Source organism: Elgaria multicarinata, chromosome 5 (genome assembly GCF_023053635.1).
Source record: "Elgaria multicarinata webbii isolate HBS135686 ecotype San Diego chromosome 5, rElgMul1.1.pri, whole genome shotgun sequence".
Taxonomy (NCBI): Eukaryota; Metazoa; Chordata; class Lepidosauria; order Squamata; family Anguidae; genus Elgaria; species Elgaria multicarinata.
Window position 1 is genome coordinate 23,309,381 of NC_086175.1, and position 24,475 is coordinate 23,333,855.

The following is a 24,475-nucleotide window of genomic DNA, read 5'->3' on the forward strand; positions in this document are numbered from 1 at the left end:
CAGCCCGGCGGCGCCGGTGAAGCGCAGGGCGCTTTGCTGCAGCTCCCTCTCGAGGTGACCGCAGCCGCCGCCGCACCGCGAAAGGGTATCAGGTTTCCCGGAAACGCCGGCTGCCCTGCCCTGCCCTGCAGCAGGAGCCTCTTTCCCAGCGTGGCTTATACAACGCGGTGCCGGCTGGTGGTGGCCTGAGCCGAGCGTGCTCCTTGTCGGACCGCCATCTGCTGCCAATCCTCCTCTTTCTCCCCTGGCCGGCTCCCAGAGCGCGTAAAGACGGCGGCCGATGGAGGCGCTTCCCGTCGGGGACGATAAACACAACCCGCTGCGCGATGCCAACTTCTGCTCCCGGGTCTTCTTCTGGTGAGTGGCCAAGGCGACCTCCTCCTTCCCTTTGATAATTACTAGCCCCTGGGTGGCCTCGGGCATCGTCTCCTTTGTGTAAATGAATGCGTGGCCCTCGAGCTAGCGCATGGAATTGAGTAGGGTTTAAGTCTCGATTAAGTAGCTCCAGAGCCTTTTTATTTTAGTTTAATAATCTTTCACTCAGCCCTTAAAAATGCGAATAAAGCGAGTGCCGGTTAGCATGTGTAGAGTGCAATCCGTTTACTCCGTTAATCGAGCGCTCCCCACAGCTAGGTTTAGAGGCGTTTCAGGGCATCTGTAGTGTGCCAATACCTCCATTACGAGGATGCAGACAGCTGGGATCAGGGCCTGGGAATATTTGAACTGTGGTGCCTAACATAGACATGAATTGCTGGTCTGGAACAGAAGGGGAGAATCCCTCCTGTCTAAATCAGGGGACCACTGGCGAATCCCTATGGCTTGCTTCAGACAACACACTAAACCATCCTGCTTAACAAAAAAATGCTTAAGGGAATGCTCGGCTGGCTGGGGCATTCTGGGAGGTGCAGTCCAACACATCTGGAGCGCCCCAGGTTGAGGAAGGTTGACACATGATGACAACCCATCATGGCTGGCTTAGCATAACATGTGAATCAAGTTAGTAAAGAATCCTATGCATGTTTAGACAGAAAAAGTCCGACAACTCCCAGATTCCCCAGCCAGCATGCTGGAAGTTGTAGGACTTATTTTTTTCAATCTAAACATGCATAGGATTACGCCCTAATAGTCCTAGGCATTGAGCAGGGGGTTGGGCTCTACGGCCTTATAGGCCCCTTCCATAGGTTTGCATACCTATGGCTTGTCAGTATATGTTTTTCATAGTTTGTAAGAACTTCTTCCAAGAGTTTTATATTGTATTTTGTACTATGGTTTTATACTGTTGTTTTATACTTTGAATGTTTTTAATTTTTGTGAACTGCCCAGAGAGCTCCGGCTATTGGGCAGTATAGAAATGTAATAAATAAATAAATGAAGAAATGGCAAGAGTTTGTTTCCATACAATCCTTTTGAACTCCACCAATTGAAGGTACTTTTAGATTGCAGCCCTATGAGATAACTATATGGACACCCTTTTACAGACAGTTATATGCTTAACTTTAGACCAGTTGCCTTTAATAATTATTAATAACAATAACAAAACAAGAAATAAATAACAAGAATTAAAATTTACAAATTGTTATATTTTTACAGGTGTTCATTAGAGGGAATACACAAATCAGTGTTTGTGCAATATGTTGCTTCCCCTAAATGAAGATATTTATAAATTTCAGTACTATAAAATAATATAAAATAATTTGTTTAACACATTGATACTGAGTTCTTCCTATTTCAAGGAAGTATATTACCCACTGGATGTTGAAGAACAGCTTACTGCAACTAAAGTGTTAAGAGTAATCTTATAAAGATACGAAATAGCTATAAATATCTGGAGTAACTGTTTTCTTACACCATTGCGTACACCACTTTGACTGTTTGGCATTTATCATTGCAATTGATATGTTTAGAATAATTGTTCATTGTGTCATAAGTAGTTGTCACTTACCACCATAGTTTTTTCATCTATCATTGGTGTCTCTGTTTCTTTTGTCCTGGTTAGTGACTTCTCTCTTTTTACAATATTGAGTGGAACTCCTCTTTTTTTTCTCTTGGGTTTATTTAGAATGACCAAGGGGAAAAAAATCTAATTTAACTCATTTGATTTAAATCAAATTACCCCATTTGTAATGCATGCATTTCCTGGTTAGAAACTATATGCTAATTAGTTGGTTACATTAGCATATTAGTTTGCAATGAAATAAATTCTTTATAATTCCTAAAAACACAATCCAAAACTGTTGCCATTTACCCCACTTGTCTTAACCACTTCACAATTACATCTGTTTAGAAATAAAGGAGCTAGTAATGTATTTGTGTTTGGCTTTCTGTATACTACGCAAGAACAGTTAATTGAAGTCAAGAGCCAGAAGTTTGTATGGAGTTAGGTGTTCTGGAATGTGGACTGTAGGTCAAGTGCTCAGACGTTTCTAGAAGGAAGCTTGGTCATTACTGAACAAAAGTAGGGTGGCTCTGTTAGATGGAAAGTAAATGTTGGTGTTTTGGTTGATGGAGTCATAAATATTCATCACTTTAATTTATTATTGCAAGATGACATATTCTGTCATTTATAATGCTATTTCCCCATGTATAAAAGCTTTTGGTCATTAGTTCAGTTTTATGAATGAAGTGTAGGTTTAATTTGCTTATTACTATTGCATTCAGATTTCATTTCAAACAGGGTAAAACAAATAAATCTGATTTGTTACTTATTTTGTATATATTTTTAAAGTTACTTTGTTATCCACCTTAGGTACTGTGAAGAGTGTACTTGTACACCCTTCTTGCCAGGTAGGCCAGTGGTCAAAACCCAACCACCCACCGGTTACCCACCAGCAAACACTGGACTTCGCACCAGAGTCTCATGACACAAACCACATCAGTTGAGATCTTTAAAGCAGTTTATTAAGGGAATTGATGCTTTAAAGCAGAATATAAAAGTAATATAAGGGGAGAAGGGGAGGAAGGGTTAAACAATTGGATTAAAATGGCAAAGTGGTTCAGTAAAAGCAGCACTGTCATAAAACAATAAAATCAGTCATAAAACAATACCAGAGAGAGGTTCCTCAGAACGCTGACAGAAAAATAACAAACCCTGGCTAACCTGTACTATACATACAGCAGGGGCCTCCTGCTCCCAGCCAGACAAAATGCAACCCCTAGCATCTAGGAGTCCAGGAAAGCAAATGGCCCCAGAAGCTAACTCATCTTATGCCCCAGTCCTACTGCACTCCACAAACCCTGGCCCAAGCTGCTCTCCAGGCCGCCTCCTCCTCCGGGCCAGCGAGCAGTTCTCACCCAGACAGCTGAAATCATTCCTTTCCCAATTAGCTACAGCCTTGGGAGGCCTTGAGACTCCTGCCTGTTCTAACAGTCTTCTGATAATAAGGCCAGGTGGTAATTGCCAACAGGCTGGGCAGTTTTCAGCCAAGGACGGTCTCATCAGGGATTCCAAACAACAAGTTCCATGTGGTTGCAATTATATGGGTCTGCTTCTCAACTACCAGCAGCCCTGCGAGGGAGGCCATGAACACAAACCCCTAGTTCCTATACAACCCTATAGGGATACTAGGAAGAACAGAGCCCTGGGCTGAGTTCGGATGACACGCTAATCAACGGTTGCTTCCCATTCTGTTCCTATTACACCCCCCCAATTGATTAGTGTGTTGTCCGAACTCAGCCCTGTTCTTCACAGGGACTCCTCCATTTTCCAACCCTAGAGTCCTCAGGGCACTTATTTATTTATTTATTAAATTTATAGACGACTCCATAGCCGAAGCTCTCTGGGCGGGTTACAAAAGTTAAAAACAGTGAACATTAAAAAGTATACAAAATTTAAAACCATCAAAAATATAAAAACCACAGTATCCATTTATAAAACAACAGTTCTGGGGTCCATTAAAAAACAAACAAACTTAGCATAAGTTGTTAAATGTTGTTGAATGCCTGGGAGAAGAGAAAAGTCTTGACCTGGCGCCGAAAAGATAACAATGTTGGTGCCAGGCGAGCCTCACAGTAGTGAAGATAAAAGCTGTTGTTTGTTCAATATGTGTTTCTACAGGTAACCAGCATTACATGTGGAGGCGAGATGCATGTTAGAAAACTAGTGGTACACATGTGCCAGATTTAGATGAAGTTCCTGAAGATGTATTTATTGCATGCTTCTTCTTCATACGTTAATGTTCTTCTTGGATACACACGGTGGAGAAATGATCTCTTTTCCCCCTATAATTATTTTGTGCTCTTTTTTTTGGGATCCTGTTGTGTTGATAGGCTCGTTTCTTGAACTACAAATTGGGAAGTCCCTGGTCAAATTTTGTCTCTGCCATGAACTTACTATATAGCCTTAGAGTTTTAAGGCATTAACCTACTTTGCAGAATATACAGTATGTGAACTACTTTGTTCATTTGAAGTACTGTGAAAATGACAGCTATCATTGGCCATGTTTTCATGTCACAATAACCCTAAATTCTAAAGAATTCAAGATTATTGTGAACCAGTTAGTGAGCTTTTGTGTGCTGCTTGATTGCTCTTGCTATAAGTGGGAGCAACTAAAACAGTGAACCTTCCATCCATGGTTTGTTTATTGTAATGTGTTAACTGGGAAATCTGGCTTCTCTCTCATTGGATGAGCCAGTGTCCTAAATCATGATTTGTCCTGGGCTTAGGACTCTGGCTTGTCTGGAGAGAGACAACCCAGAGTTCCCAGTTTGCATGTTATGCTAAATCACAAATGGAAGGTCCACAGTTTGTTTAGGCTGCTCCTCCTGTTTGCAAGACGAGCCAAGCTGGAACGGCTGAGCAGCGTGCACTAGCACACCGACTCATTCACAATAAGCCAATATTCTTTTAGTGTTCATTGTGACACACAAATGTGACCTTTATATCTTTTACTATTGCCACACAAAAATGGATGATCTCTCGTAGTTTTTTGTATTACTAATGACCCCCATGGGCCTACTTTAAAGATTGGGGAAGTGATGCTCTAGAAGAGGGTGCTTAACACGTACCTTCCATATTCTTTCCCCAAGGTAAATAATCTCTCTGAAGCTGTAGTAAAAAGACAATACAAATGCAGTTCCTGTCTGCTCACTGCCTAGGAGGTGCTGATAGCAGCTTTATGTGTGTGGCTGCTAGTTATGATGATTATATGATACCTCCAGGAGCAGAGACAGGCTGAGTTCAGACGACACACTAATCAACGGTTGTTACCCATTCTGTTCCCAGTTGATTAGCGTGTCATCCGAACTCAGCCACAGTCTGCTCCTTAATATCAGTTGTTGGGGAGCAACAGTGGGGGAGGGCTGTTGTTACCCTTGTAGGCTTCTCAAAGGCAGCTGGTTGTCCAGGGTGGGAATAGGATGCTGGATTAAATAGGTCTTTGGTCCAGCAGGACGTTTCTTATTTGTGTGTGAGAACTGCATTGGGGAAAGGATGAAAGACTATGGGAGGAAAGGGTTTAGTATCTCCTTCTCGAGTGCTCTCAACATTCAGTCTTCTAAGCAGTTCCATCGGGCTGCTGATAACCAAGGCAAAAATTGTTGGAGATTATAGTTTCAGATCTCCCATCCTATGTCTGATTTGGCTGTACTGCCAATCGAAAGGCCTGCTAGAAGTTGTATAATTCTTATAAGCGGAAAGGAAAGTTTAAGAACCTTTTCTTGCTCCCACAGCTTCCCCAAGAAGTAAAGAAGAGCTGTGTTTGCTGCTCCCATTCATCCAGATGTGCATAAATACGCACATGCTGTTTCTTTAAATGCAGCATGTATATATTTGTGTCTGTTCCGGCAGGTGTATCACCAGGGCAAGTTAATGCAGTACTATTTTATGCACAAGGAGCTGATGATGTATTAAGGGCTAAGAGAAGATCACAGGGTGCTTTAGGTCATAAGTCATTGCAGAGCTCCTCCATTGAATTATAGCTGAATTACAGCTGAAGGCTGAATATAGAACTGCCTGTCAGATTGCTTTTGTAAGCGCACACTTCTCACTTCTGCTTCTACCTGTCCCTTGTATTTTTTGTACCCATTGTGTCTGTCTGATCATGTCCATATTTTACACATGTGGTTGTGCTTGTGTTTTCTTCTTCTACAGTCTGATACACACTTCTGGAAATGGTTGTTCCCATGTTCAAGTGCACGTGTATAAAAGCCTGTGCGTGCAAAAATGCAACATGAAAATTGGTCCAGAAAGTAACCAACATAATGTAGTGAATGACAGGTTGCCTGGACCTGTCAGAGGAGCACAATCGAGAGAGCACAAAACATACCTATTAGGCAGAAAGCTCCATTGAGCATTGTGGGACTTACGTCTGTGTAAACATGTATAGGAGTGTCTTGTAAAGGTACAAAACATTGACCTTTAATTTGTCAGAGAGAGGATGACAAAATAAAGAAAACCAAGGACTTTGAAAATCCACAGCAGTTTATATAAAATGTTGTGACCTATCTATCTATGAACTAAGCCACTACACCCGTTTCGGATATGATGCAATCTGATTGAAATCTTCATGTTTCTTTCAGTTACACCATTGTGTAAAGCATAAGTAGCTGAAGTTCATTTTCCAGTGACTTATTTTTTTTTAGTAAAAGGCTCAGGACTGATGCATGCTCTGCCTCTACAACATTACACAATGGACTCTGACCGATGCCTGCCCGCACTTAATATCACACAATAATCTTTAAGGAATAGCCATAGTCATGTGGCTCTCTGGGGACTTGGACAAGGCTGGGTTGTACACACTTCAAACTGAAAGCTAATTCAAAGCTCTAAATTCTGCACTTGGAAAAGACAGATGCTGGTATGCATATTTCTTTGAAGAGTTTACTTTAGTTTTAATATTTGGATTTTTTGGAAATTATTATTAAAACATCAAAATTAGCTTGTTTGCTAATTAGCGACTCTGGAGTGCCCAGTCGCTAATTAGCAAACAAGCTAATTTTGATGTTATAATAATAATAATAATAATAATAATAATAATAATAATATATTTATTTATTTCTTACCCGCCTCTCCCTTTGGATCGAGTAGGTGTTACGGATGCCACGTATATGTGTGTACATATGTGTGTATTTTTAAAATTTCGGCACCCGTGTGTGTGTGTGCAGGCCATGAGGGGAGGGGCTGTCCCCCAATGGACCACGAGCCTCCTGCAGTTGCCAACACTTGCTATGCACACTTATTCAGTAGTAAGTCCCCCTGAACTCAGTGTACTTACTGCTGAGTAGCTATGTGTAGGGTTGTATTCGAAGTGATGTTAATTGCACTCCAGATGTCCCTAGCAAAACTGTTTTCAAGTTGTAAGAAGTAGATCACATTTTGGATCCAAAGCTGCCTTGTGTAGGTAGAAAGGCACTCCCTTTCTACAAACCGGTTCCCCCCCCCCTCAGTTTCCTTCTCAGGTTGCAGCCTAGGTCCTGATTTCCAAATTTGGACAATTTAATTCGTATGTTAATCAAGCACGTTAATGTTTGAATTTTATGAGCTACTTTCAACTACCTCAAAAAGTTGGGCAAGGATCAGAGGAAGCAGGTATTTATCTGAACATTGCTTACGCCAGGTGGTAAAAACCTAGATTTCTCTATTGTGTTCTTGTGGGCAACTCTTACCTCAATCCTGGGGGAGAGAAAAATAGCTTCAAAAGGAATCAGGAAGTTCCATCTCCAGACAGTTGAAATGTCATGGTGTTTTCCTGTTTCTATAGTTACTCGAGTATAGTACATCTGGAGGGTCACAAGTTTTCCATCCCTTATTTTCACTTTTATGTTCAGGACTCCGGAATTTGCTTTAGATGTGGAGCAGTATAGAAATGTTGTAAATAAATAAATAAATCGCTTAACTAGAGATTAGAGTGGCTCTAGACAGAGAATGCAGAAGCTGGCAGCCCCTGTTATAGAGCATGAAAGTGACACTTCCAGTTAGTAGTACTTTTGTGGAAGAGCAAGTAAGAAGATTGCACGTTAGTATGCATTTAACTGAAGAGTTTTGTGTTTATAACACAATGCCAGACATTTGCTTAGTTCTTTGGAAACAGATGTTAATGTGTTCTGATGATCTGTCAAGCATTGAAACAGCCTTGTGTTTCAAGCCCCCCCCCCCCCGCCCGCCTCCCCTTCTTTCATTTGTTTGTACTAACTGGGCAGAGTTGCAGCATATGGTTCTCAAGGCTGAATGAGCTCTAGTGTCCTGGCAACCTTAATACCCCTTGTGACTTGTGTAGCTGGTTCTCATCCTTCCTTATTTTGTATTTCGGGTATCAACAAGACACAAGAGTTAAATTCCACTTGTTTGGTTTTGCATAACTAGTGCTAGTTTGTAGGCTGCTCTTTGGGGGGGCTGGGGGGGCTGGGGGGGGGGAAAACAAATCCTCAAAATACTGATTTGAAAAGGCTGTTGAGGTTTTGTGTGTTTGGGAGCAGGGGCCCTAACTTTGTTTTGGAAAATTTAGACCGAGACCATTGGTGGTTTTCTGTTGTTGTTGTTTAAAGTTATGAATAGTTGTTGTGAGCTAAGGAATAGGAAAATTCCTGTAGCTATATTTATATATTCTGTTGTTTGGTCGTGCATAGGCACAACTTGTGATCCAAGTTGTTGTGTTTTTAATTGTGTTTGAATGTCTTTGCTTATTGTTGTTTTTATCAGTGATGCTAAGCAACCTTGGGGTACCATGCCATTCTTGGTCGAAAGGTGGAGACCAAATCAAATCAATAAATAAAACCCACCAAGATGAATCTGTGATCCCCCCACCCCACCCTGCTGCCTCCTCTTTCAGTTCTTAGCAGGCAGCAAAAAGAAGAGGTTTATTGAACTCCTAGTAAGCTGCCTTGCATCATGGATAGGCTGCATATGGCTTGGTAAATCACAAGTTGTGCAGGGCTTGTCTAGATGCGCCTCACTATTTTGAAGGGTTGCTGGACTGGCTGCCTGATCCAGGACATGCTTGCTTGGAAGTAAGTCCCAAGATATCCAGAGGGGCGTCACTTTTAGTAACTGTAGTCCAACATATCTGGAAGGCTCCAGGTTAGAAAAGGTGGGACTACATCATTGTATAGTCTCTGAGGGCTTCAGTACATATAGTCAGGACTCAAGGTAAATGCATGCTTGTGACCATGACCTCCACCTGATTTCCCAGGCCTACTTGGGCAGCATCTGCCACTGATGATGCATGGGGAAAGAGGTGGGTGAAGAAGAGGGTTGTCTTCCTGGATAGCCTGTTGTGCACAGGTTTCCAGTCTGTGGAGTAAGCCCCTTAGCCATCCTGCCTCAGTTCAAGAGGCTTGCAAGGAAACAGCTGTAAGTTCTATTCCTGGAAGACAAGCCATGGTTGGGGGAATATTCCTTTCAGGACATTTTTATACTTCTTACCTTCCTCTTTCTACCTCCCTACCTCTACCCGACCCCAAAACATAGCCTTAGTTATGGTAGATGAGGAGCAGGATGGGAATGAGGAAGGAGACCTTGAGTTTGGATAGCAGTAGGTGAAGTAAGTAAGTACTTAGTTCCTGAACCTCTGAGATCAGAACTCCTGAACTCCTGTACTTTGGCTATATGGAGCTACCCCTACTGTGCACTTCGCTAGGGCAGCTCTGTCACTCTCCGTTTGCCAGTCTCTCCAGATGGAAGGAACTGTGCTAAACCGGGGGCAGGCAACTTGTGGCCTTCCAGTTGATATTAGATTGCAACTCCCATCATCCCTCACCATTGGGTATGCTGACTAGGGCAGATGGGAGTTGAAGTCAAATAGCATCTGGCAGGCCACACATTGCATAAACTCTTCTGATGTAAGAATCTCCCTGCTGCCTTTTATAACATGCACACAAAGCCCCATACAGAGACCTTTACATGGAGCTGGGTCATGGGAGTCCCAGCCGATAGAGCAGTGGTTGGCAATGTGGGGCCCTCCAGACGTCTTAGACTACAACTCCCATCAGCCTCAGCCAACATGGGCAGTGGATTGGGACTATGGGAATTGTAGTCCAAAACAACTGGAAGGCACCAGGTTGCCTGTTTCTGAGAAATCCAATTAAAAATGTTCGAAGACATTTCTGTATAATAGTGGGCTCCTTGCCCTTCCTGTGTTCCTGTTGCTCAGAGACAACAAAAGTGTGTCATGTGCTAAGGCAATCCTGAGAAGGGAAAGCCCCTGCTGCTACAAGGAAAGTGCTGACCAAGGCAGTAACCTAGTGGAAGGACTGGTCCCATTGGGGACCAAGCGCTTAAAAACTCTTTCTTTTCAGACTTGAATAGGAGAGAGCGTTAAAGCACCACTAATTAATAAGTGAACAAAAAGACTTAAGTGACAGTAAGCCTTGAGAGGTAATTGAAAGTCCAAAGGGCACTGAGTCAGAAAAGCTTTAAAATACAAAGCTTCTCACAGAACTGGTGGCCGGGGTGGGGGTGGGGCGGGGAAACGCACCTATTTCTGCGGCATGAGCACTAATCCTCCACTTCTGCCCAGCTTTGGGGTGGGGGGCTGCTACAGATTAGGGAACAAAAGCGAAGGTGGTGAGAAGAAAGGTAATGGCTTGTTTACTCACTGTGATATTGCATCTCATTTGGGTCAAAGTAGTTAATTGCAGATGATTTCCAGGATGTTAGGAGATGCTGGATTGAAAGTCTAAAAATCTCTCGCTTTGGAACCCAGCAGCTGAATTAGAGGGTGAATACAGGTGGTCACGTCCCAAGTGGTAAATCTCTCATTTGGATGTGCCTTTTGTGTTGCTAGTCGCTGGTGTTATCCTGCCAAATGGAAAATGAATTTTACTCTCCTTCTCCACCTGACACAGAAGCAAGGGAGGGTCAAAGTTCTTCTCATTGGTTGCCATGGTGATACATCTGACCAGGTTTCCAAATGGTTGTGTGAACACATTCATAGAATCATGGCATTAGAAGGTGCCATTTAGGCCATTAAGTCCAACTCACAGCAGGAATTCAGTTTAAAGCATCCCTGAAAGATGGCTGTCCAGTCTTTGTTTGGATATCTCCAGAGGAGGAGAGCCCACCACCACCTCCCTAGGCACTTGGTACCCTTGTCTGACTGCTAGGATGTTTTTCCTGATGTTCAACCAAAATCTGCTTTTCTGTAACTTAAGCCTGCTATTTTGTGTCCTACAGTCATGGATGATACAGAACAGGTTGTAGCCATCGTCTGTGTGACAACCCTTGAGTTTGTTATTTACTACTTCTAAAGTGATGGACTATATCCCCAGTTGGATGATGGAGCATAGAATCATAACATTTAGGCTGTTCCATTCCGGCCCTGATGAAGATGAGAGAAGATTCCCATATTAAGTTAGGACTGCTTGCCTGCTGCCCTTTTCTCATAGGAGTTGTCTGTCCCTGAGGGTGATGTAGGCAGGATCTACACTACTGCTTTAAAACGGTGTATAACTGTAGTGACAATTGTTTGGGACCAGGACACACTCCATATACAGTTTTCAAACCATTTTCAAAGTGTCCTCTCCAACATAACATAACCATCTATGTCCTCTCCATCATAACTTTTCAGAGTCTTGGAGACTAATAGCCTCATCCACTTCTATTGAGGCTGATTTGTTACTTGCTCATGGCAATGAGTAAGACTCTTGAAAGAATAGAGCCATCCATAGTAATGTAAACTGTCCCTGAATCTAGGTGATGGATTTTCTTTTGAGAGCTAGTGCTTTGTCATATTGGTTGGCATTCATAGACTTGCAGTTGAATTCCAATTTGTTCCGATTTACTTTACTGTAGCCTATAATTTATTTATTACGTTGTCAAATTTGCAGAGGTTATAGATTGCAGAACAGAGAATTTTATGGAATTTAAACTTTTCAATTTGTTGTTGTTTAAAATGCATTGATTAATTTTCCACTAATAGGTGATCGAGGTGATGTACATGCAACAAAATAAAAATTGCAGCCTGAGAGAGCAACACAGTGGAATATAGTGGAAATGAGAATAGTTGCAAAAATATCAGTAATATGAAAAGACAGCACATCACATTCATTTTAAAATGGCTGAAAGAACAAAAAAGTGTTCAAACTATGTGTAAACCTCACAACCCATATGGTTGTCAGACTACCGAGGGTAGGAGTCCCCAACGTTTTTGAGCCGATGGACACATTTGGGAATTTGAAAAGATGCAGGTGCTTCTAGAGTTAAGGTGCTACAAGATTTAATGTATTTACATTTGTAGCTTGCCATTTTTTAATAATACATGTTCCCACTAACCTTTCTATAGATGTAGACTTCACATAAAGTTTTCCTCCATTTGAGCCTGACTTGTAAGGCTCAAATCGTTTAATCTCCCCCCCCCCCCAGAATTCTATTGTAAGCTATGGGCAAGTTCACACAGTTGGAAGCATACAAATAATGTATGTGCCATAGAATATAAACTTATACCCTGCTCTGTGTACTGTATTTCTACTTTTCTGCTTTTGTGAGCCAGTCTTACAGAAGGAGATGTGTGTGTTTATGTGTGTATACAACTGACATTGATAAGAGTATGTTTTATTATTTAAAAGGTGGCTGAATCCTTTATTTGTTACTGGTCATAAACGGAAACTAGAAGAAGATGATATGTATAAAGTACTCAGTGAAGATTCCTCAAAGGTGCTTGGAGAGGAATTACAATGGTAAGTAGATATTGGTGATAGCAATTGGACCTTTTTATTGAACAGTTTATGCTCTGTGCCATTGCAGATCCATCCCTTTTCCCAATCCAGTGATTGTTGAATTATATGAAGGAAGAGATCCTATAGGCCTGTTTCACACGTAATGACTAACTATGGGTTAAACACCCATGTCTCCGCTTGCTGCATATTGGAGTGCTTGTTATGGGGCTGATGGGTATGTCTCCATTTTTGAGAGGGAAGTATTACAAATAACCAGCTTTTAGATTTCTCCAATAGTCGGAGTGTCTTGGACTACATATAAACTGATGTCCAACATCCTCTGTTTTGGGAAAATACTTTAACAATGTTGATTTCTCTGTCAGTGAGCGTGTGGGTGAGAACCAATTTTCTTCATATGTTTAAATGTGGAAAGTTGTGTAGCCTTGACTACCTAGGCAAGGACAACACTCCAATATATAGTTAAGCTTGGTTGAAAGATGGTTAAAATCAATAGCATTTAAACTCACTTAAATCTGTCTTTGGATTCTGACTGATGAGTTTTATTGTCTAATCCCCCTGTTTTGAAGTTTTTGTATATTATGGAATCTAACTAGTTTTTTTGAAAAGTGTGTTTTAAAATGTTAATCATATGCATATTTTAGAATATGGTTAATTTGGTTTCTTTATCTTGTTTCCTTGCAATAAAATACTTCACTGCAGCTTTTCAAAAATAATCCTCCCTTTAATCTACCATGACAATGCTGGGAAGTTTTTTTTGAGGGGATGGTCATGTATCATTCCATTTTTAGTGTGTCCCACACTGTTTGGGTGCAGTTCCATTCTCTTGTTGCAGAAAGTAAATATTCTTCCTCTTAACATATCTGAACATTCACAATCAAACCTCTGCCTCATTAAAGATTTTAAGAGGAGGACATCCTAGATAAATGGTATTGAGATGGTGTCATGGCTGCAGCTGCTGTCCATAAAATTAGCACCATGGGCAGATAAAAATGTGAGTCGATGAACCAATAGATGCTTGTATACCATTTTTAAGGGAGATCCTGGCAGGTTTATGTTAAGGTGTATAGCCAGTCTAATCTTTTATTCTCTGTATGTTGTTCTGAGCACAGATTAGCAGAAATGTAACTAATAAGTGTAGTAAAAAAATGGAACTTTTCTATTTTATCCAGAATCCAGAAAGGTATGCCCACCACTGGAATGTGGCTCCAGAAAGCTTCTCCCAAAAATTGAATTCGGCCCTTAGGCTAAGAGAGGTTCGACATCACTGCCATATGGCATGGGGGTTTTCTATATGAGGGGATTTTATTTTTTGTAATGGAGACCATTTAAGGTAGTTACAAGAACTACCCCTGCAATCTGAGGTTATGTAACCCAGAAACGGGTTTGCCACTTCACTGAGAACTAGACCTTGGTGCAGTTTGAAGGTATACAAGCCTGGCAGCACTGAACTGTTGCCTGCATTTACGTTCTTTCTCTTGTCTTCTGCTTCATTTTTGTTCTTGGAGCCTAATCCAAGTCTAGCCTTTAGTGGGTTATGATTAAGCTGAAGGTTTCTGTTTCAGCTGCAGCACAGGGATGGGGGCAGTTTGACTTCCATTGTGCTGGTCTGTTCCCACCAATGTTTGATTATATAATCAGCTTATTCTTGAGTGAAGAGCAAACCAATGATACTTTATAGCTCTCATATACCTAACAGAAAGCATTTCCTCTTTCCTGTCAAAAATGCTTTGGGTTTCTCTTCCTGTTTCGTTGATGAATTACACTAATCTGATAATTTGTCTTTGTGGACTGATAACTTGTCTCTCCCCCCTGCCCCCCCCCCACTCTGACTTCTCTCTGTCCTCACAATCCCACCTTCAGTAGCTGTTGCTTGTTTTGTCTTATAGGTATTGGGACAAGGAGGTGCAAAAGGCTAAAAAAGAAGCAAGAATGCCACACTTAACAAAAGCAATTATACTTTGCTACTGGAAATCCTATTTACTTTTGGGACTTTTCACACTGGTTGAGGTAACAGGCTGAAAGAGCTATTATAGAATTGCAAGCAAGAATATAGGGAAACATCCTCTCCACCTTCCAGCCATTTCTTCTTGCTGAAATCCCACTTTTTCTTTGGCCTCCTCCCCTGTCAAAATGGTGAAACACTTGTGGCTCTGACAATAAACGCAGAAGACAGCAAATAGGCTAGAATTGACAGCCGCCGCTCATACTCTGCTGTGTAACTTTTGAATTAGCAGCACTAATGCAAAATGGTTTTTTTGTGTCTCCCTCTCTGTCTTCTGGCCTCAAAGGTAGAATACAGGAAAAAAAACTTAAGCTGGCTGAACTGACTTCAACTTTGTTGCTGAGCCTGGGTGTATTTCCCCACTCAGACAGAGTCTTAAAAAGTAGCCGTCCTAGTGTGCCACTGTTTCCTTCCTGTGGTGGCCTCCACTCATAGCATTTATGCTTTTGTTCAGGCAAGGAAATGAAATAGGGCACCTGAATACTTGCTATGTACTGGTGTCTTTCTGCATTTGGTTACTGTTCAGATATGAGGCTTTGTTATGTTCTAGTTTTGATATATAATACACTTCCCTTACAGCCTACAGTAGCTTTCCCCAACCTGGTGCTCTTCAGATGTGTGGGATGTAAGTTACCATCAGCAGCCAGCCAGCCAGCATTGGAATAAGGGGATTATGTCTCATATATCTAGAGGGCACCAGGTTAGGGCAGACTTTCCTACAGGCTTCCCAGAGACAGCTGGATAATTTAGTAGGACCTACTTGCCTTGTAATATTTGGTGGGCTGTGGAACCCCGGGATCGTCCCTGTGCGTCCACGTGACGCACAGGGGATCCCGGGATTAGGGAGGGATCATCCCTCCCTTGCCTTGGGATAGAGCCCTCCCCTTTGGGCCCCTTTTTCCACAGTCCTGGGCTGAGCCCAAGGCCGTGGAACGTGTGGCCCGTTTCCGTGGCTTGATTGCGTGGAGCCTGGAGCTGCGCATGGGGCACACTGCTCCTCAGGAGCGCTGCGCCCATTGGGGGTAGGGTGGGAGGAGTGGGGAAATTAATTTAAATAAAAAAAACCCTTACCTTTTCGCACAACCATTCATGCGCTGCCATCGCTTTAAGAAAATAAAATAAAAAATGGCGGGCACAACGCCTCTCTTCCTGAGGTCGTCGCACCTTATGTGCAAATGGGGGAGAGATCCTGGAACAAAAGGTAGGTCTAGCTAAGGCCTCAGTCTTAGCCCTGCAACAGAGAAGATAAGAGTGAACTGTATTAGAGGTCTGTTGTAAAAAATACTAACACAGTGCAGTGAATTAATGGCTGCGGCAAGATTTGAACAGGGTCTTCCTGGTTCACACTCTCGTCTACTCCACCACACTACGCCTTAACAGTAATATGCACATAATTTGCAGATGGTGACATAGGCCAATAATAGGTAGTGTGTTAATACAGAAACATACCAGACTAATATACATCAGATAAGATGGTCTGATGTTTGCTAGTTAAGATGATTCCACTTTTGAAACAAATTGAAATGACAGAATAATTGCGTATGGAAGAAGATTTCATTTTAATGATTCTACTTTTTTTCCCTTCTCCCTGCTCCCTTCCCCAACTCTATTTCTCTTTAGCAAATATTCATAGTAATTCAGCCAATATTCCTGGGAAGGATTATTAGTTATTTTGAAAAGATTGGCTCCAATGATGATAATGCTTTGAACTACGCCTATGCCTCTGCAGCGGCCTTGTCTGTGTGTACGTTGGTTTTGGCTATCACTCATCACTTGTATTTTTATCATGTACAACGTGCTGGCATGAAGCTGAGAATAGCCATGTGCCATATGATATATCGCAAGGTGGGTAATACATTTCTTTTAGCTGAATAAACAGGACCTTTAAATATGTGGGCTTTTGTTTTGCTTTGTACGTGCTGAAGCAGCTCCTTTTTAAAACAAACACTTGAAATGGTTCGCTTGGCATTACAAACTGGATGAAGTATATGGATGTTCATGAAAAGAATGTTTGGATCAAGGTCAGAATGTTTCTTATTCTGCACTAGTTCTACTGTAAATCCTGATCTTGGCTGAGGCTAAGAGCTGAATTCTTAAGAAAAACAGTGACCTGGAGAGGTGTTGGCAGCCATTATGTGTTGCTGTTCCCTCGTACAACTTGTAGGCATATGTGAAAAGAGTCAAAATGAAAAGATGTAGATGTCAAGGTCAGGGAATGAAAGAGAAAACTGGAATGGTACTACCTGCACAGGAACTTGAACTTTCCCAAGTTGATGGCAAAAGGTATTGGGAGGATCATGGCGGAACAACTACTGATACTCTTGGAGGACACTGATTATCTAGACCCATTTCAATCTGGGTTTCGACCTGGTTACAGGACTGAATCAGCCTTGGTCACCCTGATGGATGACCTTTATCGAGAGAGAGACAAGGGGAGTAGAACCCTGTTAATTCTGCTCAATCTCTTATCGGTTTTTGATACCATTGACCATGGTATCCTCCTCAGTCAACTCTGTGGGATGGGCACCGGAGGCACTGTGTTCCGGTGGTTTCGGTCCTACCTGCAGGGTTGATTTCAGAGAGTAACATTGAGTGATCATTTCTTGGCCCCTTGGCAGTTAAGCTATGGGGTACCAAAGGGCACCATCTTGTCCCCAATATTGTTTAACATCTATATGAAGCCTTTCGAGGTGGCCATTAAGAGATTTGGAGCAAAATGCCATCAGTACTCTGATGACACACAACTCTATCTCCCTGTGACATCTAAATTGGGAGATGCTGTGCAAGTCCTAGATCAGTGCCTAAACTCAGTAATGGGCTGTATGGGGGTCAATAAACTAAAGCTGAATCCTGGCAAGACAGGAGTCCTGTGGGTGAGTGGTTCTTGAGTACGGGAAATAGGCTCATTGCTTGTTTTGGATGGGGTTGTACTCACTCTGAAAGATCAGGTTCGTAGTTTGGGGGTACTGCTAGATCCATCATTGTCGCTGGGGGCCCAAGTGTGTGTGTGTGACAGAGAGAGGGGGGTGTTGAGGAACAAAGAAGAACTTGGTTCCCCCCTGTCCGCCTTAGATTTGTACTCAGGCCTGATTTATACATTATCGATGCAGCATGGGACCTGCTTACTTAACAAAAGGTACTGAAAGTGACCATATTTGAAATGGGAAAGTGGTTGTGTGCCATTTAGAAACCTGAGGGATCTGGAGGCTTCACACATGCTCCTAACAGAGCTCTTAAACAGCACATGTCCCTTGGGATAAGAGGCCATTATTATTATTATTATTATCATCATCATCATCATCATCATCATCATCATCATCATCTCTTTCTCGCTCATGGTGGTTTTTCTAGATGGACATGACGAGCATTGCCAAGTCATGCTGTCTTTTACAGATTCAGGAATTTCCTGACAATTGAGCATGTTTTAATTATGACTGCTTTCTGGATGTTGGTGTGGCTGTATTTTGGTAGGCCCAGTTTCCAAAGGTTTTCTGTATAGTTATGTGATGTGATGCTGGTGACTGATGTGACTAATAGAATAATAGTGTCCTTTTCCTGTTGCCATAATTCTTTGATATTATTATTATTATTATTCAACCACCAGAAGATGGTTCCACTCGTTTCTTCAGGTTAGTTTGGAATAGCAGCATGAATTAACTTTTTCAAAAGGGGACAGGGCTTCAGTCCATGTTAAGAGCACTGACATGGCATTGGCACAGATTGAGTGGTTTACCCAGCCTCTTCAGCACAAAGGTGGGTGTTGTCTACCCATGGAACCCCAGGACCTTTCTCTGAGATTTTGAAGTTTCTGAAATAGTCTGAAGCTTCAGGGGTGGATGGCTTGGATGCCCTGATGCGTGTGCGAAGCTTGTTCTGTAGCCCTCTGGGTAGGGACCATGGAGTGCAGTGTCTGTGTGTGTCAGCTATATCTCTAGTCATCGTGGGAAAACTGAGTTTGTTTTTTTGTACATAGACTCTTCCTTTTGATACCTGGGATATAATCTCTCAGGAGCTCTGCTGTAACAGGGCATACTGCTAAATGTATCTCTGAGGTATTAATTTGCTGATTCAGATACCATAACTCAGGTAGTTATGGGAATAATAAAACAGTCTTCACAGCAAATGCTGCTTGTTGAGGAGTAAAAAAAGCAGCTTGGTGGATAGATAACTTGGAACAGCAAATTGGGTTGAATTGTGCTCTTGTGTCTTTATTTTTAGTGATTATTTTTCCATTTCATCTCTCAACGTTCCATAGGACCTGGAAGGCACTGAGTGTAGTCTTTGTCAAGCTGTGTACTGGTGTGCTTTAAAATATAGGAGGGATTTTTCAGAGGGATTTTTTTGGTTAAAACATATATAAATTTACTAACTAATATACTTTGTTTCTGGAGTCCCTCAAGTATGCAGAAATCTCTTCATTTTTGGATGGCTTAAGAGTAGTTGGCATTAGAGGGATTTATTTTTATTTATTTATTATTGCATTTATATCCCGCCTTTTTTCCTCCAAGGAACCCAAGGCGGCGTAAATAATCCTGCTCCTCCTCTCCATTTTATCCTCACAACAACAACCCTGTGAGGTGGGTTGGGCTGAAAGTCTGTAACTGGCCCAGAGTCACCCAGTGGGTTTCCATGGCAGAGTGGGACTAGAACCCGGATCTCCCGACTCCCAGTCCAACACTTTAACCAACCACACTGATGATTATATGTATAAACTGAGGTTTCTTTCTTTCTTTTTGGTGAACTTGCTATGGGCATCCTCAAAACAAATTTCCAAAAGAAAATATCTGAAAGCACTTCATCTTATTATGCTTACTTCATCCATATTAGATGGCATTTCCTTTTAAAACCCTCAAAACACCAGGATCCTGACAAGAGTAAAAGGTGTGCCTTGAAGGCAGGGAGTGTGAGTACAAGTTGTTCCACAGCTGAAGGTCCAGCTGTGCTTGTAGTATTCAGACAATGCGCCACCATGTAGATGTGCACAATAAAAAGTTCTATTCTTCAAATGTTGCCAGCAGTGTCATGTGCGAGAAGTACAGACGGAGAAACTGACCTGACCTTGCTCTTCATTTTAACCAAAAAGATCCCTCAGAAATTCTCTCGTAACAGTAGCCGTCCTCAAAATTTGTGTTCTTCTTTTACGTACTCTGCAGTAACTTTATGTTGTGCCTGTTAACAACTTCTTAGGAACTGCAGTTTTAGCAATTGCAGTTTCACAGACTGTAGCATTGCTGAGAAAATGTACCCCGATATTTGAACTACAGCTGAGCCAAAAGTTGTACATAGTTTTGTGAATAGTTTTCCAAAAGAAAAATAGCCCCTCCTCCACGGAACTGGAGCAGCATCAAAGGGACAAAACGAGAGCTGATATCCAATTTGGCATTAGCGCCAACTTAAATTATGTTGCATAAGTGACTAAAGCTCAGTGCCAATAGCATTTGCTAGTATGATGGGTTTCTCAGAACACCCATCGCACCAGCAAATGGTATTGGCGTAATGCTAAAGGCTGCTTATGTTAGTGCAATGTGATTTACGTTAGCGCTAGTGCTGAATTTGGATGCTGCTCAATATATTTACCCATGAGTGAGTGCAATCATTGGCTGGGATCACCCATGTGACATCCAGTGAACATAGTCTTTGCTCTTGGCTGTCCTTCTTTGTCCTTAGTTGTCACTTAGCCCAACCTGAACCTTGATAGATGTGAGTTACAGCTCAGAAGTTTCCACAAAATATATATTCTGTAATTGTTAACTTAAAATAGTGGCTTCAAAATGATAAAAGCAGAACAAGTTTTGAAAATACTGTAACTAAAATACCCTAAAATGCAACTTTAAAAATTGGGCTGTGCTCTTTCTTTCTCTCTATTTTTAGGCACTTCGTTTGAGTAATACAGCCATGACAAAAACCACAACAGGTCAAATTGTAAATCTTTTATCAAACGATGTAAATAAATTTGATCAGGTAAGCCCCATTATTAGTAGCTTTTGTTTGTGAATTAACCTGAATTGATTTGGACAATAGCTTACGTTTCTTGGTTGTTATCAAGATAGAACGAATTAAAGTTCTTGAATTTTCGTATATGAATGTGCAAAATTGGATATAAATGTGCTTCTAAGGCTGGAGCCTTAAGAATCTTTTCTTGGATATATTGTTGATTCAGTGGAGCATGAATTCCAAGCAGATGTGTATGAAACTTATGGTAAGAGGAATAATTTGGTCTAAAGATGATTCTGTGGTTGGCAAACTTTGCTTATGTAATTTGTGTTGCTTTAGCTTTTGAAAACTACCATGGGTGGGTGAGATTCATCCAAGTTGGTTACAGTGGTAACTGGAGAATAATTCATTGGGGAAATAAGTGGGATAGGCTCTTAGATCAAGGCAGATGTGAATTAATGGAGCGTAATAATATCCTGTGGTTGTGAATAGTTACTTCGCTTAAACGAGGGGGTCTCCTTTTTGGCCCAGTGGGCATGTTTAGAAATTTGAGTGTGTTTTATGACTTTCACAAAATGACTGCCATTAGGGAGCTAGCCCAATCACAACATGGCTGCCATGGTGGATGCTCACACCTATTTCCCAGAAGATAAACTGGGGAGACTGAAAGAAAAGTAACTTGGCTAAGAACCTAAGTACAAGGCAGAGATGAGCTACAAAACAAAACAAACCCTACTCTGTTGATGAATCCACATTTTTCTACTCCAACACCCATTTCACAGAACAGAAGCTGATGAGACAATGGGCTCATCTACACCAAGCAGGATATTCCACTATGAAAGTGGTATATAAAAGGCAGGAGCCACACAACCGCTTTATAGCGGTACTGAAGGGCACTGACAACTGTTGGGGCCTATTTAAAAATACTATATACTGTTTTCATACTGCTATGTGCTGCTTGGTGTGGCTCCTGCCTTTTATATACCACTTTCATAGTGGAATATCCTGCTTGGTGTAGATGAGCCCTTAGAGTCAAGTAACTTCACCAAGAAATAGAATATGAGGCATAGCTGGGGGAACTGGTGATGTTCAGAGAAACGCAAGCACACAGGCAAAACAAGACACACGCACATACAGAGTGCAAAACTAACACAGATGCACAAAAGGTGTAGGCAAAGCATCCCCCTTGCTCTCCAGCTCCCTTTACCCCCCAACACTTCTGACATTTTCCTTTTTTTCCTGGATGGATTGGTATTCTGGGCTGCAGCCACCCATTGCTTTTATTTTTTAAGAATGCCTCTAGGACCCATGAGAGGCCTAGAGGCATTCTTGGAAATAAAGATGGCACTGGAGGCCAGCATTTTATTTTGGAGCATGCCAGCCTGCCAGTTTTTTTTTTAAACTAAAATACCTAGAATAAAAAAGTAAAAATAAAAATCAGGAGGGGCAGGAACCCTGGTGGGCACCAAGAGAGGTGTCCATGGGTACATTGGTGCCCATGGGCACTATGTTGGAGATTCCAGAGTTAAATCTTCTAGTTAGATAGCGGTGAGGTTAAACCACTACTTTTTCATTACTTCTCGTGCTTGTTGAATGAGTCTAGCATTCAGAATATTAAGCCATGTCCAGAATGGCTCTTGCTATGCTTTCACTGTTGTTATCCTAGGCGTGCCAAATAACATCATGAGGCTGTTTTAGGTGGGCTAGAGATAAAGGTGAGATGAGATCTAAAGAAGATGTGTCTTCTGAAGCTTTTAAGGCTTTAGAGCCAGAAAGTAACCTGCAGGGTGGAGGAAGGAAGCATTGTGGTGTCTGAGCACTAGTGAAATTTCTTTTTGACAGCCCACCCCAAATGGACTTCTGCACCAGGTGTATCCTTTGCTGTGGGATATGCAGGTAAAAGAGGAAAAGGGAACTTGTTATTGTGAAGGGAATTGGGAAGAAGGTTGCTAAAACCCTTCTTTCTCCTCCCACCCAACAAAGTATTTCTCTGTCACCTCCTCACCAACCAGCCCCTGGTGTCAGATGCACTAAGTCAAGACTGGTTGGAGGTGGAGGGGAGACCAGTGTTAGAGAAAGCCACCTGCCTTTTTTTTTACACCCTCCCTGCACCCCAGTTTTCTGTCTTGGACATTTGCAGGCAGAGATTGTAAATGGAATAAATGTAAAGGTTGGTAGTTTATACAGGTAGTGCAATCTATTGACTGTACTACCTATCTGGATTGACTAAAGGCAGACTCACACATTGACATTCCTGTGTGCAACAGCTTTATATTGCAACTGAAGTGAAGTGCCAAATGGAGGATCCCAGTATCATTACAAGACTGAAAGCCCTGTAGTGATATCTGGTTCTTCAGTAGCATAGTATCTCTCTTGAAGAACAGTTGACGGTGAGAAAGCTTTCCTTTTCTGCTGTGATTTAAAGTGTGTGTCTGTGGCCACAGCTAGACCTAAACTTTTATCCTGGGATCATTCAGGGTTTGCCCCTGCCTGAGCACTGGATCCCCTGTGTGTCATCTAGATGAACAGGTTTGACCCCTGGATGATCCAGGGATAAACCTTAGGTCTAGCTATGGCCTGTGTGTAGAGTGCTACTTGAGGGTAGCCTTAAGGCTACCTAATTTCAGTAGGAACTTATATTACTTTTCTCCCTTTAGCCTCGTTTTTTTTTATGTAACATTTTCTTCTGATGGAAAAAGGTCATTGTTAACCTGTGGGCCAATTCATCCACATGCTGCTGTCAACATTTGCTCCATGTAATTGCCCTTTGGCTTATGAGGCTGCGGATAGTCTCATGTTAATGAGTCCCATATAGTCCTGTGCATGTGTATTTCTAGTTCATGCAGAATTGTCTCTGCAAGTCATAGACATATCTGAGCATGTGAACGAGACCTGTGGCTGTCATAAGTTTCTGTTCGTCCTAATTGCTGTTTTCAGTTATTTGTGTGTTTCACACGCACTGTTCTGTTTGTGTAGGTGACTATTTTCTTGCATTTCTTGTGGGCTGGACCCCTTCAAGCAATAGCTGTAACTGCACTTCTTTGGCTTGAGATTGGCCCATCATGCCTTGCAGGAATGGCCATTCTAATTATTCTGCTTCCTCTGCAAACCTGTATTGGGAGGCTTTTCTCATCTCTGAGGTAAGAGGGTTTGATGTCGTGTGGTTTTCTTGCTTCATAATGCCTAAAAGTACCTTTTAAAGGCTCACAATAAGGCTGCAAATTTCAAATTTAGTCTAGTTTTTTTTAAAACAACAACACCCCACAATTTGTTACATGAGTGTTATAGATAAGGCTCAACAGTATAAGTAACCAATTGAGAGGAAAAAGATGAAAGCTGCCAGAATTCATTCCTTGTAACATTCAGTTTTTTAGGCTCCTGACGTGTTGGCCTTAAATTTCTGTTTTGGGCAATCCAGGGTGAGGAAACTATTCTTACATTCTCTTTCTGTTGGGATGCATATTTGGAAAGGCATGTTTTGAAGATGCACTGATGGGAAATTTTGAAGAGAGAATGAGGAACTGTATCATAAAGAATTCTAGGCGGAGAAGGAGCTGTGAGAACTGAGATAGCTAGAGCTTGGAAAAATGCTAAAGGTCTTTCATTTCAGAAATACTTAGATAGAATATGGTCAGTTGCGCTGGCAGAGAAATTAACCAGTCGTTTCCCTATGGCAAGAGGGTAAATAAAAAGAAGGTACCTTTGTTGTAACTTGGAACCCATTCTTAATGTATTACTTAGAACTGAATATAGAAGATTATTATTTATTACATATTTATACTGCCCAAAGAGCCAAGGCTCTCTGGGCAGGTCACAATTAAAACAGTTAAAACCACAATATACAAAGTCAGAATTTAAAACTTAATTTTTTTTTCTAAACAAAATGTCACATGAAACCAGGAAAAGGTATAATCCAGGGAAGGCTTGTCT

The 24,475-nt window shown here is 41.7% G+C and overlaps 1 protein-coding gene across 1 annotated transcript in view; it reads left to right on the forward strand.

Annotated features, from left to right (window-relative positions):
- Positions 1-278: 278 nt before the first annotated feature.
- The window catches only part of ABCC4 (ATP binding cassette subfamily C member 4 (PEL blood group)), a 178,783-nt gene continuing 154,586 nt past the window's right edge, over positions 279-24,475 (forward strand). Inside the window, exons 1-6 of the mRNA XM_063126057.1 lie at positions 279-357; positions 12,499-12,609; positions 14,496-14,616; positions 16,232-16,456; positions 20,483-20,572; positions 23,522-23,685. Coding sequence (XP_062982127.1) covers positions 281-357; positions 12,499-12,609; positions 14,496-14,616; positions 16,232-16,456; positions 20,483-20,572; positions 23,522-23,685 — 788 coding nt within the window. The 5' untranslated portion in view covers positions 279-280. The remainder of the gene's footprint in view (positions 358-12,498; positions 12,610-14,495; positions 14,617-16,231; positions 16,457-20,482; positions 20,573-23,521; positions 23,686-24,475) is intronic.